Source organism: Littorina saxatilis, linkage group LG9 (assembly GCF_037325665.1).
Source record: "Littorina saxatilis isolate snail1 linkage group LG9, US_GU_Lsax_2.0, whole genome shotgun sequence".
NCBI classification, from domain to species: Eukaryota; Metazoa; Mollusca; class Gastropoda; order Littorinimorpha; family Littorinidae; genus Littorina; species Littorina saxatilis.
In genome coordinates this window covers 18,113,449-18,130,173 of record NC_090253.1, presented here as the reverse complement: position 1 = coordinate 18,130,173, position 16,725 = coordinate 18,113,449, and the positions used below count along the sequence as shown (strand labels likewise).

General features: G+C 43.6%; 1 protein-coding gene and 1 long non-coding RNA gene across 2 annotated transcripts in view; both read right to left on the bottom strand.

Moving 5' to 3' along the window:
- Window positions 1-9,535: 9,535 nt before the first annotated feature.
- Window positions 9,536-14,195, bottom strand: LOC138975504 (uncharacterized). The gene is made up of 2 exons (XR_011458662.1): window positions 11,671-14,195; window positions 9,536-11,638 (listed from the first exon to the last, which is right to left on the bottom strand). It is a non-coding gene; the product is annotated as an uncharacterized lncRNA (long non-coding RNA).
- An 889-nt stretch (window positions 14,196-15,084) lies between these two features.
- LOC138975497 (uncharacterized) overlaps window positions 15,085-16,725 on the bottom strand; it is a 31,707-nt gene continuing 30,066 nt past the window's right edge. Inside the window, exon 2 of the mRNA XM_070348201.1 lies at window positions 15,085-15,755. Coding sequence (XP_070204302.1) covers window positions 15,094-15,755 — 662 coding nt within the window. The 3' untranslated portion in view covers window positions 15,085-15,093. The remainder of the gene's footprint in view (window positions 15,756-16,725) is intronic.

Genomic DNA, 16,725 nt, shown 5'->3' with positions numbered 1-16,725 from the left:
ATCGATTCACAGAGGAACTTTTCAAAATTAAATATGCAGGCAAATGCTATAATTTGTTTGGAAAGGCAGAATACTCAAAGATGCTACAAGTACAAGACGTGAAAACTGCAGCTGTGTCCAAAGAGTCAAAAAATCAACATGACTATCATATTCTGAGAAAGTAAGTACCATTTTATTTTCTTGCGTGCGTGTGTTTGTGTGTGTGCTCTCTAACACCCCTCCACCTTCTCTTTATCTCTGTTTGTGTCAGTTATTCTAATTCTCTCTCCATTCTGTCTATCTCTGTCTGTGTCTGTCTCTCTCTCCCTCTCCCTCTGTGTGTATGTGTGTGTGTAACTGCAGCTGTGTGTGTGTGTTCATCTTTCTCTGTTTGTGTCAGTTATTCTAATTCTTTCTCCAATCTGTCTATCTCTGTCTGTGTCTGTCTCTCTCTCCCTCTCCCTCTGTGTGTATGTGTGTGTGTGTAACTGCAGCTGTGTGTGTGTATGTGTGTTCATCTTTCTCTGTTTGTGTCAGTTATTCTAATTCTTTCTCCATTTGAGTGTACTTTTGTTTTCTGTTGTCACAGGTATGAAGTTCTTCAGTGTGGACCGGTCGAAAAACTTATCAAGAAAAGAGAGCATGCAGAGGAAACCCCGATGTACTTCGTTACAATTGAAGAAACATTCGACGTCCTCCGAGCTTCACACATCGTCATCGCGATTGGGCATGGAGGTCAGGACCGCATGATGAAGGAGATCAAGAAAAAATATGCCAACATCAGCGTGCAAGCCATTGAACTATTCAAGTCCCTGTGCCTGGAATGCCAAAAGAAGAGAACGAGACCCAAAACAACAGGCGTAGTCGTTCGGCCAATACTCACCAAAGACTTTTCTTGTCGAGGTCAGGTGGATTTAGTCGACATGCAGTCAATGAGTTGCAACGGCTACAAATGGATTATGGTCTACCAAGATCATCTAACAAAATTCTGTGTCTTGCGCGCCATCAGAAGCAAACGCCCAACAGAAGTTGCCAGCCAGCTTTTGGATATTTTTCTTTTTTGCTTGGCGCTCCAGTCATACTGCAAAGTGATAATGGAACCGAGTTCACGGCAAATGTTATTTCAGAACTGACGGAGTTCTGGCCTTCATTAAAGATGGTCCATGGCAAGCCCCGTTACCCCCAAAGCCAAGGATCAGTTGAGCGGGCAAATTGTGACATTAAAGACATGCTTGTTGCTTGGCTCGCAGACAACAATAGCCAAGACTGGGTCGCAGGTATCAAATTCGTTCAATTCCACAAGAATTCTGCCTACCATTCAGGAATAAAGCGATCACCATACTCGGCCTTGTTTGGAAACGAAGCTCGCGTCGGACTGACATCTACCCCGCCACGAGAAATCCTGGACAATCTTGAGTCAGAGGATGATTTGGCAAGACTGGATTTGCCTCAGCCAGCTTCCAGAGCTGCATCATCAGTTGTTGCAGACAACTCTACAGCTGACGCAAACTTGACTTCAGCTGAACCGTCTGCCTCTGCTGACGCCACCCTGACTTCAGCTGAACCGTCTGCCTTGTCAACTGACACCACCCTGACTTCAGCTGAACCGTCTGCCTCTGCTGACGCCACCCTTATTTCAGCTGACCCAACCACCACAACAGCTGATCCACTTTAAACCTCCGATGCATCAATGTTGACTGCGCATGTTGAGAGGGTTACAAGGGCTCGAAAAGAAGCATTCTCCGGCATCTCAGGCAGAGAGAATGGTAAAAAGAAGTGAGTGGACTTCAAATGCGGTGAAGTGGGAGACGATGTGGCAGTGCCCATGCCAATGGTCGATCGTGGCAGAGGTGATGCCAGAAATATTTTAGGTGTCATTTTAAACAGAGACATTTCAACTGACATTTATACTGTAGCAGTGAAGGCCGGGGTTTTAAAAGTGCGGTATTCACGAAACCAATTTGATTTGTGCCCTCAAAGACTGCTCTCCATGAGAGGTGTGAATCTTGACAAACACGTATCTCTTTGCTCTGCTATTATAGCAGAGTCAGCATCAGGGGGCCAAGGTTTTACCAAATGCAATTGTGCTGGTGGGCCGAGAAAGTGCCAAACGAACAAATGTTCCTGCTACAAAGCAAAACTAAAATGCAATTCAAAATGCCATGGAAGCCTCACTTGCCGCAACAAATGATTTTTTTTATGGAATGAGTGTGCCAATGGTCTGTTCTTTTAATTCAATACAATGATGTTTTGTGAATAAATTCTTCTCTCCCGTCAAAAAATGTGTGTGTGTGTGTGTGTGTGTGTTGTGTGTGTGTGTGTATGGCATAAGGCTTACAATGTTTCAGTAAATTTGTAAATTTCCTGGGTGTCAAACTCAGTAAATTTGTAAATTTCCTGAATTTTTCAGTAATTTTGTAAATTTACTGAGTGAAATAGTAACTTTACAAATTTACTGAAAATTTCAGGAAATTTACAAATTTACTGGTTTGATGAATTTACTGTAACATATATATATATATATATATATCTATATATCATCCAATATCTATATAGATATATATATATACCACCAACATAATGCAACCCCTCCCCAGGTAGAACGGTCAACTGCCCTTCACAACTTAGTTAATCACAGGAATTCTTTAGGCGAAAAGAACTCCATTCCTTCAAACAGCGCAATATTCGTTAACTTTTCCTTTCTATACAAAACTTCAGCGCTCTTACGTATTACATTTTGACAAAGCTCACTGAAATATGCCACACACAAAAAACCCAAAAAAACAAACCCCTAGAGTTTCAAACTAGATTATAAAACAATCTAAGCACATATATTCTTTGTATATGACTGTGTGTGTGTGTGTGTGTGTGTGTGTGTGTGGGAAAATATTAAGCTTTTCCTTGAGCGTATGATTTTGGAGCCATTCCATGGAATGTGTTTTGCACAAAATTATGATGTCCATTGACGTTTATAAAAGCGTTCAAATGTCCTATTGATGTTGAAGAGCTAGAGGACATTTGTCCTGTATACCTGTATGAATTTGTAGGAACATCCCTGATACAGTCGACTCCGGATATTACGTCACCCCTCGGGGGATGTATTTGAGCGACGTTATACGCGGTGACGCTGTATCCGGTTCATCGGTTATAACGTCACTTTTACGCGCGGGTGATGTTATATCCGGAGTCCAAGAGTTATGTCCCTTTCTAAAGTAATGACTGTTTTAATAAAACTGTGCAGAAATGGAAAGTGCATGCATTAGTGTTGTTTAAAAATTACAACAACATATTGTTGTAAGTTTTAAACTAACTTATTACAATAATCTTTAATTCACTTCCTCATATATAGAATTGTGGACTATTCTCTTCTTTGCGTATTTCCAAAACCTGGCTATACCATGAATACAAAATTGTATACACAACATTTTCCCCGAAATTCTGCAACAGTATCAACGTACAGTGTTGTAGGCTGCATGCTGATTCCGAGACAGGTTGTTAGTGTTGGAGTGTCAAGCTCCGTCTGGTTCCATCGACAATCTCAGTCTTTAATAATAGTGTCCGACGTTATTCGGCTTTAAGGACACACACACACATATGGCTGTCGTTTATTCATATTCTGCTACATCTTGACCTGTCCTTGATGTCCGAAGAAATAACAAGTCGCGTAAGGCGAAAATACAACATTTAGTCGAGTAGCTGTCGAACTCACAGAATGAAACTGAACGCAATGCAATTTTTCAGCAAGACTCGTAGCATCGTCAGTCCACCGCTCATGGCAAAGGCAGTGAAATTGACAAGAAGAGCGGGGTAGTAGTTGCGCTGAGAAGGATAGCACGCTTTTCTGTACCTCTCTTCGTTTTAACTTTCTGAGCGTGTTTTTAATCCAAACATATCATATCTATGTTTTTGGAATCAGGAACCGACAAAGAATAAGATGAAAGTGTTTTAAACAAAAAGGAGACCACTCAAAGATGAGGGGGTGACTGGAAGCTTTATTCATGCTTCAATAAAATACCATAATAAAATAATGCAAAATGTCGCGCTTGAAATGAGATTGAAAAACATGTACATATTTTCACTGAGGATTTGCTGCGCGCATAATAAACATCCCACAGTGGCGCATAAATATCAAAACATAGTATACTCCACAACAGCAGGATGGATAATCCTGTCTTGGCCCACACAAACATACGCGCTAAAAAAAACCAAAGGAAAAACAACAACCACACACAACGAATTAATACTCAGACACACGCACATAATTATTTCTTTCTTGTAACATAAGCATAACCAACACCATACAACAAACAAGCATATAAAAAAAAATACATGCAGAGGCAGTTAATTCTTCATAATTATTAAAAAAAAAAAAGGATAAGGCATTCCAGTCACACTAAGCTCAAAAGGGTGGGAGGGAGGGGAAAATTGTTTGTGTGCGCACTTGCGTGAGTTTGGCAGCGAACTGACGCAGTGGGCACAGGCCTGTGTTCACAGCGACACGCGCACGTGAACTTGCTGATTCACTCAGCGTAGCGACAGCCGTGGGAGTTAAGGGCCTAAATACAGGCGACGTTAATCCCTAGTAGTTTAAAATACATTTCTGCGAAATTCCTATTAAACAAAAAGGAGACCACTCAAAGATGAGGGGGTGACTGGAAGCTTTATTCATGCTTCAATAAAATACCATAATAAAATAATGCAAAATGTCGCGCTTGAAATGAGATTAAAAGACATGTACATATTTTCACTGAGGATTTGCTGCGCGCATAATAAACATCCCACAGTGGCGCATAAATATCAAAACATAGTATACTCCACAACAGCAGGATGGATAATCCTGTCTTGGCCCAATTGACCAAATCCACTTCACTCACTCTACCTTTAAAGTCCCTTTAGTGCGCTGTCACAGATTAAAATGTCCCTTTTACGTTTTGACAGCGCACTGCCTCTGTGCGATTGCGGAAGCAATCCGATCACCAGGGATGGCAATGTTAGCTAGGCAAGCGTATGAGCGCCAGTCTCCAATCTGGCGAATTGTCTCTCATCGGAAGACCGACTTGATAAGCCCAGGAAGCACCCCCTCTGCGGAAACTGTGCCCGGCGTACTGCTTGGGATCAACACCTGCCTGCTGCAGGCACTGCTTAACTTTTGACACGAAGGACGAGGGGGTCAGGGGGGGAGAAGGGGGGGTTGCCGGACGAGGCCACGAAGGCGGGGCCGTCGGGCGGGGCGTGGGGGGGGGGGGGGGGGGCCTGAAAGCTTGGAAAATCGCAGCGACCGGGCAGAGCAGAGCAGAGGGCATCCTCCTGAAAGTCAGAGTCAAAGTGCGATTTTTGAACTGAATAACCTTGGACCAACTAATGGTGATGCGCACAGCGTCTGGGTAGAACACAGTCTTGTCTTCTCAAGTGTTTGGTAATCCATACAGACAGTCCCAAGACATCAATTAATAATCTACAAATAAAATAAAACAAGGTAAAACATGACTGTCAAAAAGGGGGGTGACTAGCAGTTTCAGTTACCAGACACGAGCAATTTACGTAAGCGTTCGTGACCTCCCGACTCGTGAAGGCGGGAGACTGCGTCTGCAACGACGTTCCTGGCGCCGGGGTAGTATACCGCCTTCAGCCGGAAGTTGTAAGTGGCCGACGCCCAGAAGACCCTGCGCAAGGACTGCATGACGAAGCTGTCTCTGCACGAGCCCTTGTTGATGATGGCCACCGCCGCCTGGTTGTCGGAGTGGACGAACACCTTCTTGCCCGCCCACAGGTGAGACCAGCGAGTGACCGCCGGTTCAAGGGCGAGCACCTCCTTGTAGTTGATGTGCAAAGAGGCGGCGCGAGGCCAGTGGGTCTGCCAGTGCGTGTAGACCCAATCGCCCTGGTTGAACGCCCCCGCCGCCTCCGTGCAAGCGTCGATGCTGATGGGCGTGGCTGGTCGGCAGTCGACTAGTGGCATGGTACCGTTGAAGGTTCGCAAGAACCTAAGCCACCAGTCGATGTCGAGGCGCATCTCTTTGGTGACTCTGGAGCGATGCCACGGGCAGCGCAGCGTAGCGATGCGATCGAGGAGCCGCCGAAGGTGAAAGCGGCCCCCGTAGATGCACTGAGAAGCCCAGTTTAGCTTCCCAGCTAGGCTCTGGAGCTGGCGTTTGGAGACCTTGGTGCTGGAGAAGACGCCCTGCAGATCTTGCGTGAGGTCCTTCACCTTGGCGTCGGGCAGCTCCATGGTCATAGCGACGGTGTCCAGCGTGATGCCCAGGAAGGTTAGACGCTGGGTAGGGCCCTCCACCTTGGAGTAGTTGATGGCGAAGCCAAGCTGCCTCACTAAACGCATGAGGGCGTTCAGCGCGGCTTGACATAGCTCGGAGGTCTCAACAGTCAGCAGGAAATCGTCCATGTAGGCGACCACACCCTTGTGGCCTTGAGCATGCATCATGTGGCGGATGGCTTGCGAAAGTTCGTGGAATACCTCGGGGGATCGCCGCGCGCCGAAGGGCAGACGAGTGTCTACCATAAAAGTCTCTGTTGGCGATCCCTCGAAGTTCCAGGCTACGCCTGTAGCCGGATAGTTCGAGGGGTGAATGCGCACTGACCTGTATGCGCTGGCCAGGTCGAGTTTAGCGAGATAGCAGCCTGGTGTGATGAGATCTACGGCATCTTGAAGCTTCTGGAACTGGAACGGCGAGCTGTGTGCGAAGTCATTTAAGGCGCTGCCGACGGGGCGACTGCAGTCGTGGATGATGCGCACTTTATCACCGTCTTTCTTGGGGATAGCGCCGAGAGCCGACACGATGGTGGGTTTGCTGTCACACTGCTTATAATGTCCGTGCTCAAGCTCCACCTTAATCTGCTTCTCCACCTTATGACGGGTGGCGCCCTCTGTCGCTGACTTGTAGTTTTTCTGGTACACGCTGTCGGTGATGTCGTCAACGTCGACGATGCTGAAGCCTTCTTTGACGCCTTCCAGGATGTAGTCTCTTTTGGGGTAGTCCGCGGGCAGCAGACGGTGCCAGGCTTCGTACACGAGGCCCGCTTCACGCACTGGCTGGCTCAGTGGCGCGGGGGAGCGTTTTTTTCAGACCCGAATTGCCCGCCGGAAGCTGTAGCCGTGGACCGCATCGTTGGGGGGTTGGTTTGGGGTGACTGGTCGCTGGGTGCGTTGGAGAGTTGGTTGTGGCGATATTTGCAGGCCTTGCCAAAGGAACACGAACCGCGTGCCTTAAACTGTTTGCACTCGGGTACGGCCTGCCGCTGCGAAACTGTTGGGGTGCTGCGTTGTGCTCTGGGCTCCATCTTCGCCTCCATGTAGGGCGGGTACGTGCCCCACGGGAAGCTATGCTCCGCCTGCAGCTCACGATACTGGTGGTCGAAGTCAAGGACCGACTCCCAGCTGTAACGTTCGGCATACTCCATGACGTTGACGGTGTGGGCCAGGTAGAATTCGACGTCTTGGCGCGGCAAGGCCCCCGTCTGCAAAAGGTTGTTCATTAGTCTACAGTTCGCTGCCACCCACTCCTCCATACGAATGCCGGAGTAGGGGTGCTGATCGTCCGTGCGGACAACCAGTCGCTGCTCTGTGTCAACTATCAGTTCTTTCTTCTGCGATTGTCTTCTCTTCTTTGTTTTCTCAGTGAGAAAGTCAGTGATGTGAGCAGTTTTCTTCTTATGCGCTTTGATTGTGAGTGTCAGACGGGGGTCGAAACGGGCAAAACGATCGGCGTGCGGGGTGGACACTGTTTGTGGTTGATTTTGCTGTGGGTCGCGTAAAAAAAGTTCGTCAAAACGCTTACCGGCGTCCGTCAGTGCCGTTCCGTTTCTGATGTCTGCCATCGTAATCTGGGGGATGGAGCTGGATGCACCCCCCTCGCCGGCTGTAAGAACTTGCTGAAGGTCATCGATGCCGGCTTGACGCGTGTCTTTTTGAAATGTTCCAATCGCCGTGCGGAGAGCCTTGCGTTGACCAAGCGTGACACCCAGCGTGGCCATGTCTTCTTCTGTCAGCGTGGAGAGGAGATGTTCAGACACAATGTCTTCCTTTTGCAAGGCCTGCAAAGTCTTTTTTGTTAGACTGTTCGAATTACACCACTCTTCGAAGTTGAATTCCTCTCCCATCTTGGCAAAAGGCTTGTTTCTTGACAGCAGCAGAAAATTGTTTGTGTGCGCACTTGCGTGAGTTTGGCAGCGAACTGACGCAGTGGGCACAGGCCTGTGTTCACAGCGACACGCGCACGTGAACTTGCTGATTCACTCAGCGTAGCGACAGCCGTGGGAGCTAAGGGCCTAAATACAGGCGACGTTAATCCCTAGTAGTTTAAAATACATTTCTGCGAAATTCCTATTTAAATTGATTTCGAAAATTTAATTTTGATAATAATTTTTATATTTTTAATTTTCAGAGCTTGTTTTTAATCCAAATATAACATATTTATATGGTTTTTGAGTAACTTGAGAAAAAGTGACTCTATGTAATCGGTCAGTGTTAGTCTGTCCGGCCGGCCGGCCGGCCGGCCGTCCGTAGACACCACCTTAACGTTGGACTTTTCTCGGAAACTATCAAAGCGATCGGGCTCATATTTTGTTTAGTCGTGACCTCCAATGACCTCTACACTTTAACGATGGTTTCGTTGACCTTTGACCTTTTTCAAGGTCACAGGTCAGCGTCAAAGGAAAAATTAGACATTTTATATCTTTGACAAAGTTCATCGGATGTGATTGAAACTTTGTAGGATTATTCTTTACATCAAAGTATTTACATCTGTAGCCTTTTACGAACGTTATCAGAAAAACAAGGAAGATAACTAGCCTTTTCTGTTCGGCAACACACAACTTAACGTTGGGCTTTTCTCGGAAACTATAAAAGTGACCGGGCTCAAATTTTATGTGAACGTGACTCATTGTGTTGTGAATAGCAATTTCTTCCTGTCCATCTGATGCCTCATATAATATTCAGAACTGCGAAAGTGACTCGATCGAGCGTTTGCTCTTCTTGTTACACAAACTCATGATGACGTAGTTTGCTAGTGACGTGTCTTTTTGTGCATGGTGTGGTGATCTACCTGATCTAAATTTAGATCCAAAAATAGGTCAAGACCAGCCAGGTCCGAGTACGAAATTAATTCGTAAAAAAATTGCAGTTCTTGACTCTTTGGGTGCAAGTCAATAAAACTTGGTAGTTCTTCTAACGGATAGCTGCCTGAGGTATGACTAAAAGCCCCAGGGGCTCCGTGCACCTGGATTTGACAAGTTCAGTACCTTTAATCATTTAAGGGGGGAACAATTTGAGGCCAAAAAGTGAGAAAGGGAACTTGCCAGCATGGAATAATAGTTGCAATGGCTGTTGAGTAGAATAATTGTTTAAGACATGTTGAATTGTGATAATCATAAAGTGCATAGTAAACTGTTAATTGTGTGGAGTTTATTTGCAACAGGTAGAGCTCTCCCTCTGTCTTTCTTTCATATGTACGTGTCTGTGTGTGTGCAAGATGCTCATCAGAATGTAAAAATTCACAAAATGTTGACCAGCAAGTCATTTGTAACATGAAGACAACACACATTTCTCAGGCTTTTGACATATATTATTTATTTGTATCATTATATATGCTGAAGTTAAAAGAACATATGAAATGCCTTTTAACAACAACATACATTTTTTCTTTAACTTGTGAAAATAGTATTTACTCCAAGCACCAAAATAGTCAGCGGCATCTGTATATGAACATAATTATTTTGTGACCAAAATTAATGAGTGACAGTGATACAATGTGAAACTCTAAATAAATGTAACAACCTTTATTATTGCACTAATATGAAACTGTTGCACTAACATTAGTATATTTACAATGAAAATGTGCTTTTAGAAAGCTTTTTTGGATTCTGTAATTTGCAGAAAAGAGTGCATTGCAGTAATATCACGTTAACATATATAAGAACAGAATTTCTAGGTTCATTGTACAGTGAAATATCCACTTGAAGTGAAGTCTTTAAAACGTATTTATGAAAGTTTTGGAATAAAGATGCATGAAGGTATTAAGTTTCTTTACAATTACACCTACATACCAAACCAAACAAAGATACACACATGTATACGCAGTGGCTCATGTGGTCATTTTAGAGGGGTTAAACTAAAACAATTTCATAACTTAATTTCTCAACAGGATACACAGATACATACACCAAAACCAGCAGTAATTCAGGAAAAGATAAACTTTCATTTGGTACACTTGTAGCAAAAAGATGGGGCATTGCAAAAGTACAACATGTTTTGCAAAAAAGAAGAGCGTTGTAAAACAGTTGCTATTGTTAAACTGTGTTTCAGCGACCCTCTCAATTATCTTTTAAGCTCGTCTAGACAAGCAGTGTTACACAGCAATGTAGAAAATGTGTCCTAAAAAAAAGAAGGTAGCATGTCACTGTGACTTTACTGTTTAATACATGGTTGTGTCCCACACCACCTCACGAAGTGGGAGGCACTTTGGGTTGAAAAATGCTGTGAATAATGACTACCGCACAGGTATTTTGACGCACAGGTGAGAAAAGTTGTTCTCCTTTCGAATTTGGACTCCTTGGTAAACCGGGCTTGCTTCTTTCCATGCATTATGAAAAAAGTAAACACTCCTTCTTCTCCTTCAGTTTCAATCAATATGCAATGCTGCGAGATGTCGTGCAACAGAGACGCAGACAACAAAAGCATTTTCAAGTGTCGCTACGATGATGGCATGCCATTTTCAAGCTCGGCGCAAAAAGTATTTTGTCATCCTAGTTAATATTAGACATACATGAATGTATCATTCTCCATGAAACGACAGAAAAAGTGGGGCTGCGAATGCTCCCCCATTCTGTAGTAAATAAAGGTGCTCCCGTCACACACCAATCACGTGCTATTGATTGATGCAGCCTACAGAGCCTAGCCTACATTTCAACTCGACGCTTTCTCCACCCACACATGAGTAAACTTACTGAAGTTCTTTGCTGCATCATTGAGATAGTTCTTAGAGATGCAAAAGCAAATAAAACTCATCAGGAGTAGGAGTGCTGGGCAAAAATATGAGATGCAAGTTAGACCGGTTTCTGAGGCTGGTCTAGCAAGCATAGCATCATACGTGTGTTGAAATTCTTTCACTGGATTGGGTTGAACGAAGCAGTGTAGAAATCTTGATGAATCACTTGGTTTTACATGAAGAGGCCGCCCAAACTCTGTTTGCTCATTTAATTTCTGTCTAACTAAGGCTCCTAACTTTGCCCTGTTTATTTCTGTCTTTTACTAACTGAAAGCACATTGGTAGTTATTGACACACCAGAATACAACTTTGTACATATGTTAATGTGTATTAAAATGTCATTATGAATATATACATGAATAATAAAACTGCAAAGTTCTCATTGTTAGATACAGTAAAACCTGCATCTAGCGGACCCTTATTTCGGCGGACCCCTTAGCATAACATGTAGTTAGCTGCACCATATAACCAGCTATAAAGCAAACTAATAACATTTTACACAGCAACAGGTTAATTAATTCAACAAGTAATTAAATAACAAACATTTAAAGGCGGGGATGTAGCTCAGTCGGTAGCGCGCTGGATTTGTATCCAGTTGGCCGCTGTCAGCGTGAGTTCGTCCCCACGTTCGGCGAGAGATTTATTTCTCAAGAGTCAAACTTTGTGTGCAGACTCTCCTCGGTGTCCGAACACCCCCGTGTGTATACGCAAGCACAAGACCAAGTGCGCACGAAAAAGATCCTGTAATCCATGTCAGAGTTCGGTGGGTTATAGAAACACGAAAATACCCAGCATGCTTCCTCCGAAAGCGGCGTATGGCTGCCTAAATGGCGGGGTAAATACGGTCATACACGTAAAAGCCGTGGGAGTTTCAGCCCATGAATGAACAAACAAACAATCATAAAATGAGGTACATAAGTCCAAGCTTTACAGTAACATACCAGCAAAAGAATACAAAGTACTGTTGTATTTTTCAGCGAAGCCCTTTGTTATTTTGATTTTGACTTTTGAACAAAGTAAACATGAAACACAAATGTGAAAGCTTTTAACTGTACACTGAGCAAAGCACATACAGACATTTATTTTCTTTTATATTTTTTGCTTTGAATCAAAATTACTGTTAAGGAATCAGCAGTATTTTCAGAAATCTTCAAGAAATAAATTGTTAATGCCATTCTGTTTGTATTTACACAAAATCGTGTCCTTAAAAGAAACATGAACTTCAGAAAAAGCTGAGACAGATTCGATTATTTTATCGAAAATCAAACTATTAAAGTGAAAAACATGAATATGCTTTATTAAAATTAAAATATAATTATGAAGTGGAGAGTACAAGAACCAGCTGGTCAAAGCCAAAGGGTAGTTACACTGATTGGGTCAATGTCGACCAAAAGAGTGGGATTCCCTGTAGGTGGAGTTCCTGTAGGTGGATTCCCTGTATACAGGGTATACCACAGGCTGTAGTTCCTGTAGCGTTTCGCTGATATCGCTGAAAGTCACGTGATGCTTAGCGACATCGGTAGAATTTGATGTTTTACGATCTTTTTTGATATTTCTTAGAAATTCGAGTATGGTTTGCAAGTTTTATTGAAAAACTCTACCCTGTGGGATTCCCTGTATACAGGTGGACATGGACCCCATCAGCGGTAGTAACTCACTAACCAGAGAAAAACACATTTAACCTTTGTATACATGTACTAATATTCTCGTAACATTTTTTTAGTATAGAATCCGTTCAATATCACTTTATGCAAGTGCAAGTTCGAGGTACATCGTTTCTAAATATAGGCTTGGGCCTAGTGCAGTTATGAAGTTTGTTACCTGTTTTCTACTGGTAAGCAATATTGAAATGCTCAGGCACATTCATAAGCAATAGCTGTAACTTCATACAGGGTTGAAATTCATATTTATATGTCAACCCTGTACTGGTACATTTATGGAAAATGCTATGTACACCTCTGTTTGGCTGCACATTTGAACAAATGTCAACTTCACAGAAATATCTTTTGACTCAACAATTGCTTGTAACCGTCGTCCAAAAGAAAAGCATCTGAGTGAAGTATCATCACCATCGAAAGTTTGTGTTTCACCACGAAACAAAAGTTTTCGCATGTAGTATCGCCACTGTCGAAATTTTGTATTTACTAAAATGTCACCATGAAAATGTTCATCATCGTCGAAAGTCTGAACTTACACTCACCACATTATCCGAAAGATTTCGTATAAGCAGAACAGACATCCTCAGTAGCCATTTTTCTCACGTTTATTGTGAAAATATTGCTGATATTTCTTTGTTATCTTGAAGCATGAGGCACGCAAGAGAGTCTGTTAATTATCTTAACAGAGTAAAGTTCTCGAGTTTTGTACTTCATGATTAGCACCATTTAGATAAACTGTTGTTTTCAAGTCAGACGATGAACAACAAGAAACAAGCAGGGTTTTGGGATACTGAGTACACTGACTTATTTCCAGGTATTTCCAGGATGCTCTCGAGTCCTCAGTCCCCGTCACATGACTGAGATATGATCCGCAGGACCATACAGAAAAGCACACTCGTCACGAAGAAACGTTTAGTAACTCGGATCCCGCAAAAGTCCCAGCAGGGCAATCAGTTAATTGTGTGTGGTAACGTGTAAGGTCTTATGGTTGCCACTCCAATTTTCCCATTTAGATAGCTTAAACAGGGACCTGAAAAGAGCATTATTCTTCCATTTCTTCTTCTCGATCGCTCAATTCTTCCATTTGACCAGGCTGTAAGCACCAGAAGCCTGAAGTGTCTCATCATCATCATCATCACAGTTGCGCGAGTTCATGTTTCCTTTTATGCACATGCAGGCAGTGTCTGAGAAAACTTGACTTGGCACATCTTTTAACTCTTTGGTCAGAGCGCCATCAGAACAGGAAATCCGTGTATATTCAGTCATCTTCAAAACCTGAGACAGCAACACTTTTTCCAATATCGCAAAATAAACTGAGTCTTAAAAGACAACATAGCAAATGTATTGGAAAAGCAAGACATACTTCCAGCTTTCAGACTAGTCCTCATACAAGATTAACTCTCATTAATGAAAGCAGTTATTCCTTGGTTGTCATTACCATCATGAAGAAGTCAACGACAGGCTGACGAAATATTGATGAAGAGTTCACCAAATCTGGTTTCTCTATTTTTGTTCTTGTTTTGAAGATTATCTCTCTTCAAATTGTTTCTTCAAGATGAAACAAGTCGCGTAAGGCGAAAATACAATATTTAGTCAAGTAGCTGTCGAACTCACAGAATGAAACTGAACGCAGCAAGACCGTATACTCGTAGCATCGTCACTCCACCGCCCGTGGCAAAGGCAGTGCCCGTGGAATTGACAAGAAGAGCGGGGTATTCGTTGCGCTAAGAAGGATAGCACGCTTTTCTGTACCTCTCTTCGTTTTAACTTTCTGAGCGTGTTTTTAATCCAAACATATCATATCTATATATTTTTGGAATCAGGAACCGACAAGGAATACGATGAAAGTGTTTTTAAATTGATTTCGAAAAAAAAAATTTGATAATAATTTTTATATATTTAATTTTCAGAGCTTGTTTTTAATCCAAATATAACATATTGATATGTTTTTGGAATCAGCAAATGATGGAGAATAAGATAAACGTAAATTTGGATCGTTTTATAAATTTTTATTTTTTTTTACAATTTTCAGATTTTTAATGACCAAAGTCATTAATTAATTTTTAAGCCACCAAGCTGAAATGCAATACCGAACCCCGGGCTTCGTCGAAGAGTACTTGACCAAAATTTCAACCAATTTGGTTGAAAAATGAGGGCGTGACAGTGCCGCCTCAACTTTCACGAAAAGCCGGATATGACGTCATCAAAGACATTTATCAAAAAAATGAAAAAAACGTTCGGGGATTTCATACCCAGGAACTCTCATGTCAAATTTCATAAAGATCGGTCCAGTAGTTTAGTCTGAATCGCTCTACACACACACACACACACACAGACACACACACAGACACACACACACACGCACACACGCACATACACCACGACCCTCGTTTCGATTCCCCCTCGATGTTAAAATATTTAGTCAAAACTTGACTAAATATAAAAAAGAATGAAGCTCAGTACAGCAGATCCATGGCCGAGGCTTCACGAGAACCACCAAGACGCCCCATCTCCTGACGCGTCCTCATCTCCCTGTCCTCCACGTCTCCTTTCCCTTCTGACACGTCAAGGATCGTGGAGAACAGCCGCAAGGTCTCCCGTGACGTCAGCTGACGCTCTTGCTCGCCCTGACCAGAAGGCCCCGCCGAGCGATACGTAGCGGCACCGTAGTCATCATCATAACCTCCAGAACCTTCCACCGTACAAGGCATCCGTCCGCCAGTCTCCATCACGTGCTCGTACAGACGCCGCCTCTGCTCCGTGGCTTTGAGGTCGATCTCGATGTTCCTGGTCACGATGGCTTGCGACTTCCTCCACACGTTGAACTCGTAGTCGATGGGCACGATCCGCTCCGCAATGACCTTGATCACCACGAAAGCCTTGCCTTGCTTCAGCATCAGCTCGACGTTCTCGTGCACGGAGTCGAAGTTGGAGGTGTTTCCCGCAGCGGCCTTAGTGCCGTCGGCGTGGATGAGGTGGACGTCGCCGTAGATCTCCTCGTTGTGGTGCTGGACGTCGATGTGCTGGTGGATGTCCTTGGAGTCGATGGTGGCCAGCTTGGACAGCAGCATGGAGGACAGGTTCTGCTTCTTGTGTCTCGGCTTGGGGCTCATCTCCACTGCACAAGGGAAAAGAAGAGGGCACATGAGAGATTTGAGCACTGCAGTGTAAAAACAGTAAAAGGAATAAGACTCATATTCACAAAAGCTGTCTGCATAAAGAATGGACACTTTTGGTGATATTTTGGCCAAACTGTTTCTTGAATGTAAGAAAATCAGGAAACATGACAACACATGGACGCACCCTCGCACGCACAGGATGTCGCGCACGCACACAGAGACACACAGACACAGAGGGTTCGCCAAGCCAATTGCCCTCCGTAAGAACTGCATCTCAAGGACAACCCCCCCCCCCTGTATTCTTTTATTGTTTATTTAGTGTGTAGCTGTTGATTCGACGCATACATACACAAGTTAAAAATCTAAATGACTGTTAACGTCTATGACGCTTTTATCGCACACACACACACACGCACGCACGCACGCGCACACACACCACACACACACACACACACACACACACACACACACACACACACTCAATTTATGTTGTTGTTTATGTACATGTATGTGTCTTATAAACCTAAATGGTTTCATGACAATAAACTATATTCTTATTCTTATTCTTATTCTTATTCACACTACCCACACAACCAAATACGGGCGAAACGCATAGGGAAAAACAGTATTTTTTTTCTGTCTATAGTTATCTAAGTTGCAGTAGCATGTGCCTGTGAGCCTGACAATTGTTAGCATGTGTGTGTGAGAGAGAGAGAGAGAGAGAGAGAGAGAGAGAGAGAGAGGAGAGAGAGAGAGAGAGAGAGAGAGAGAGAGAGAGAGGCGCCAGCATGATGTTATGGCGCAGGAGAGAAGAGCCAAATGGCAGGTCAGAACCCTTTGAAATGTCAACCGATCATTGCATCATTTACTGCCGGATATGGACAGTTGATCTATGATCTTAAAAACCTTCCTCGTTGATCTATATGTTCACGGGCTTTGGAACTGTGCTACGTATTATGTGAACTTCCA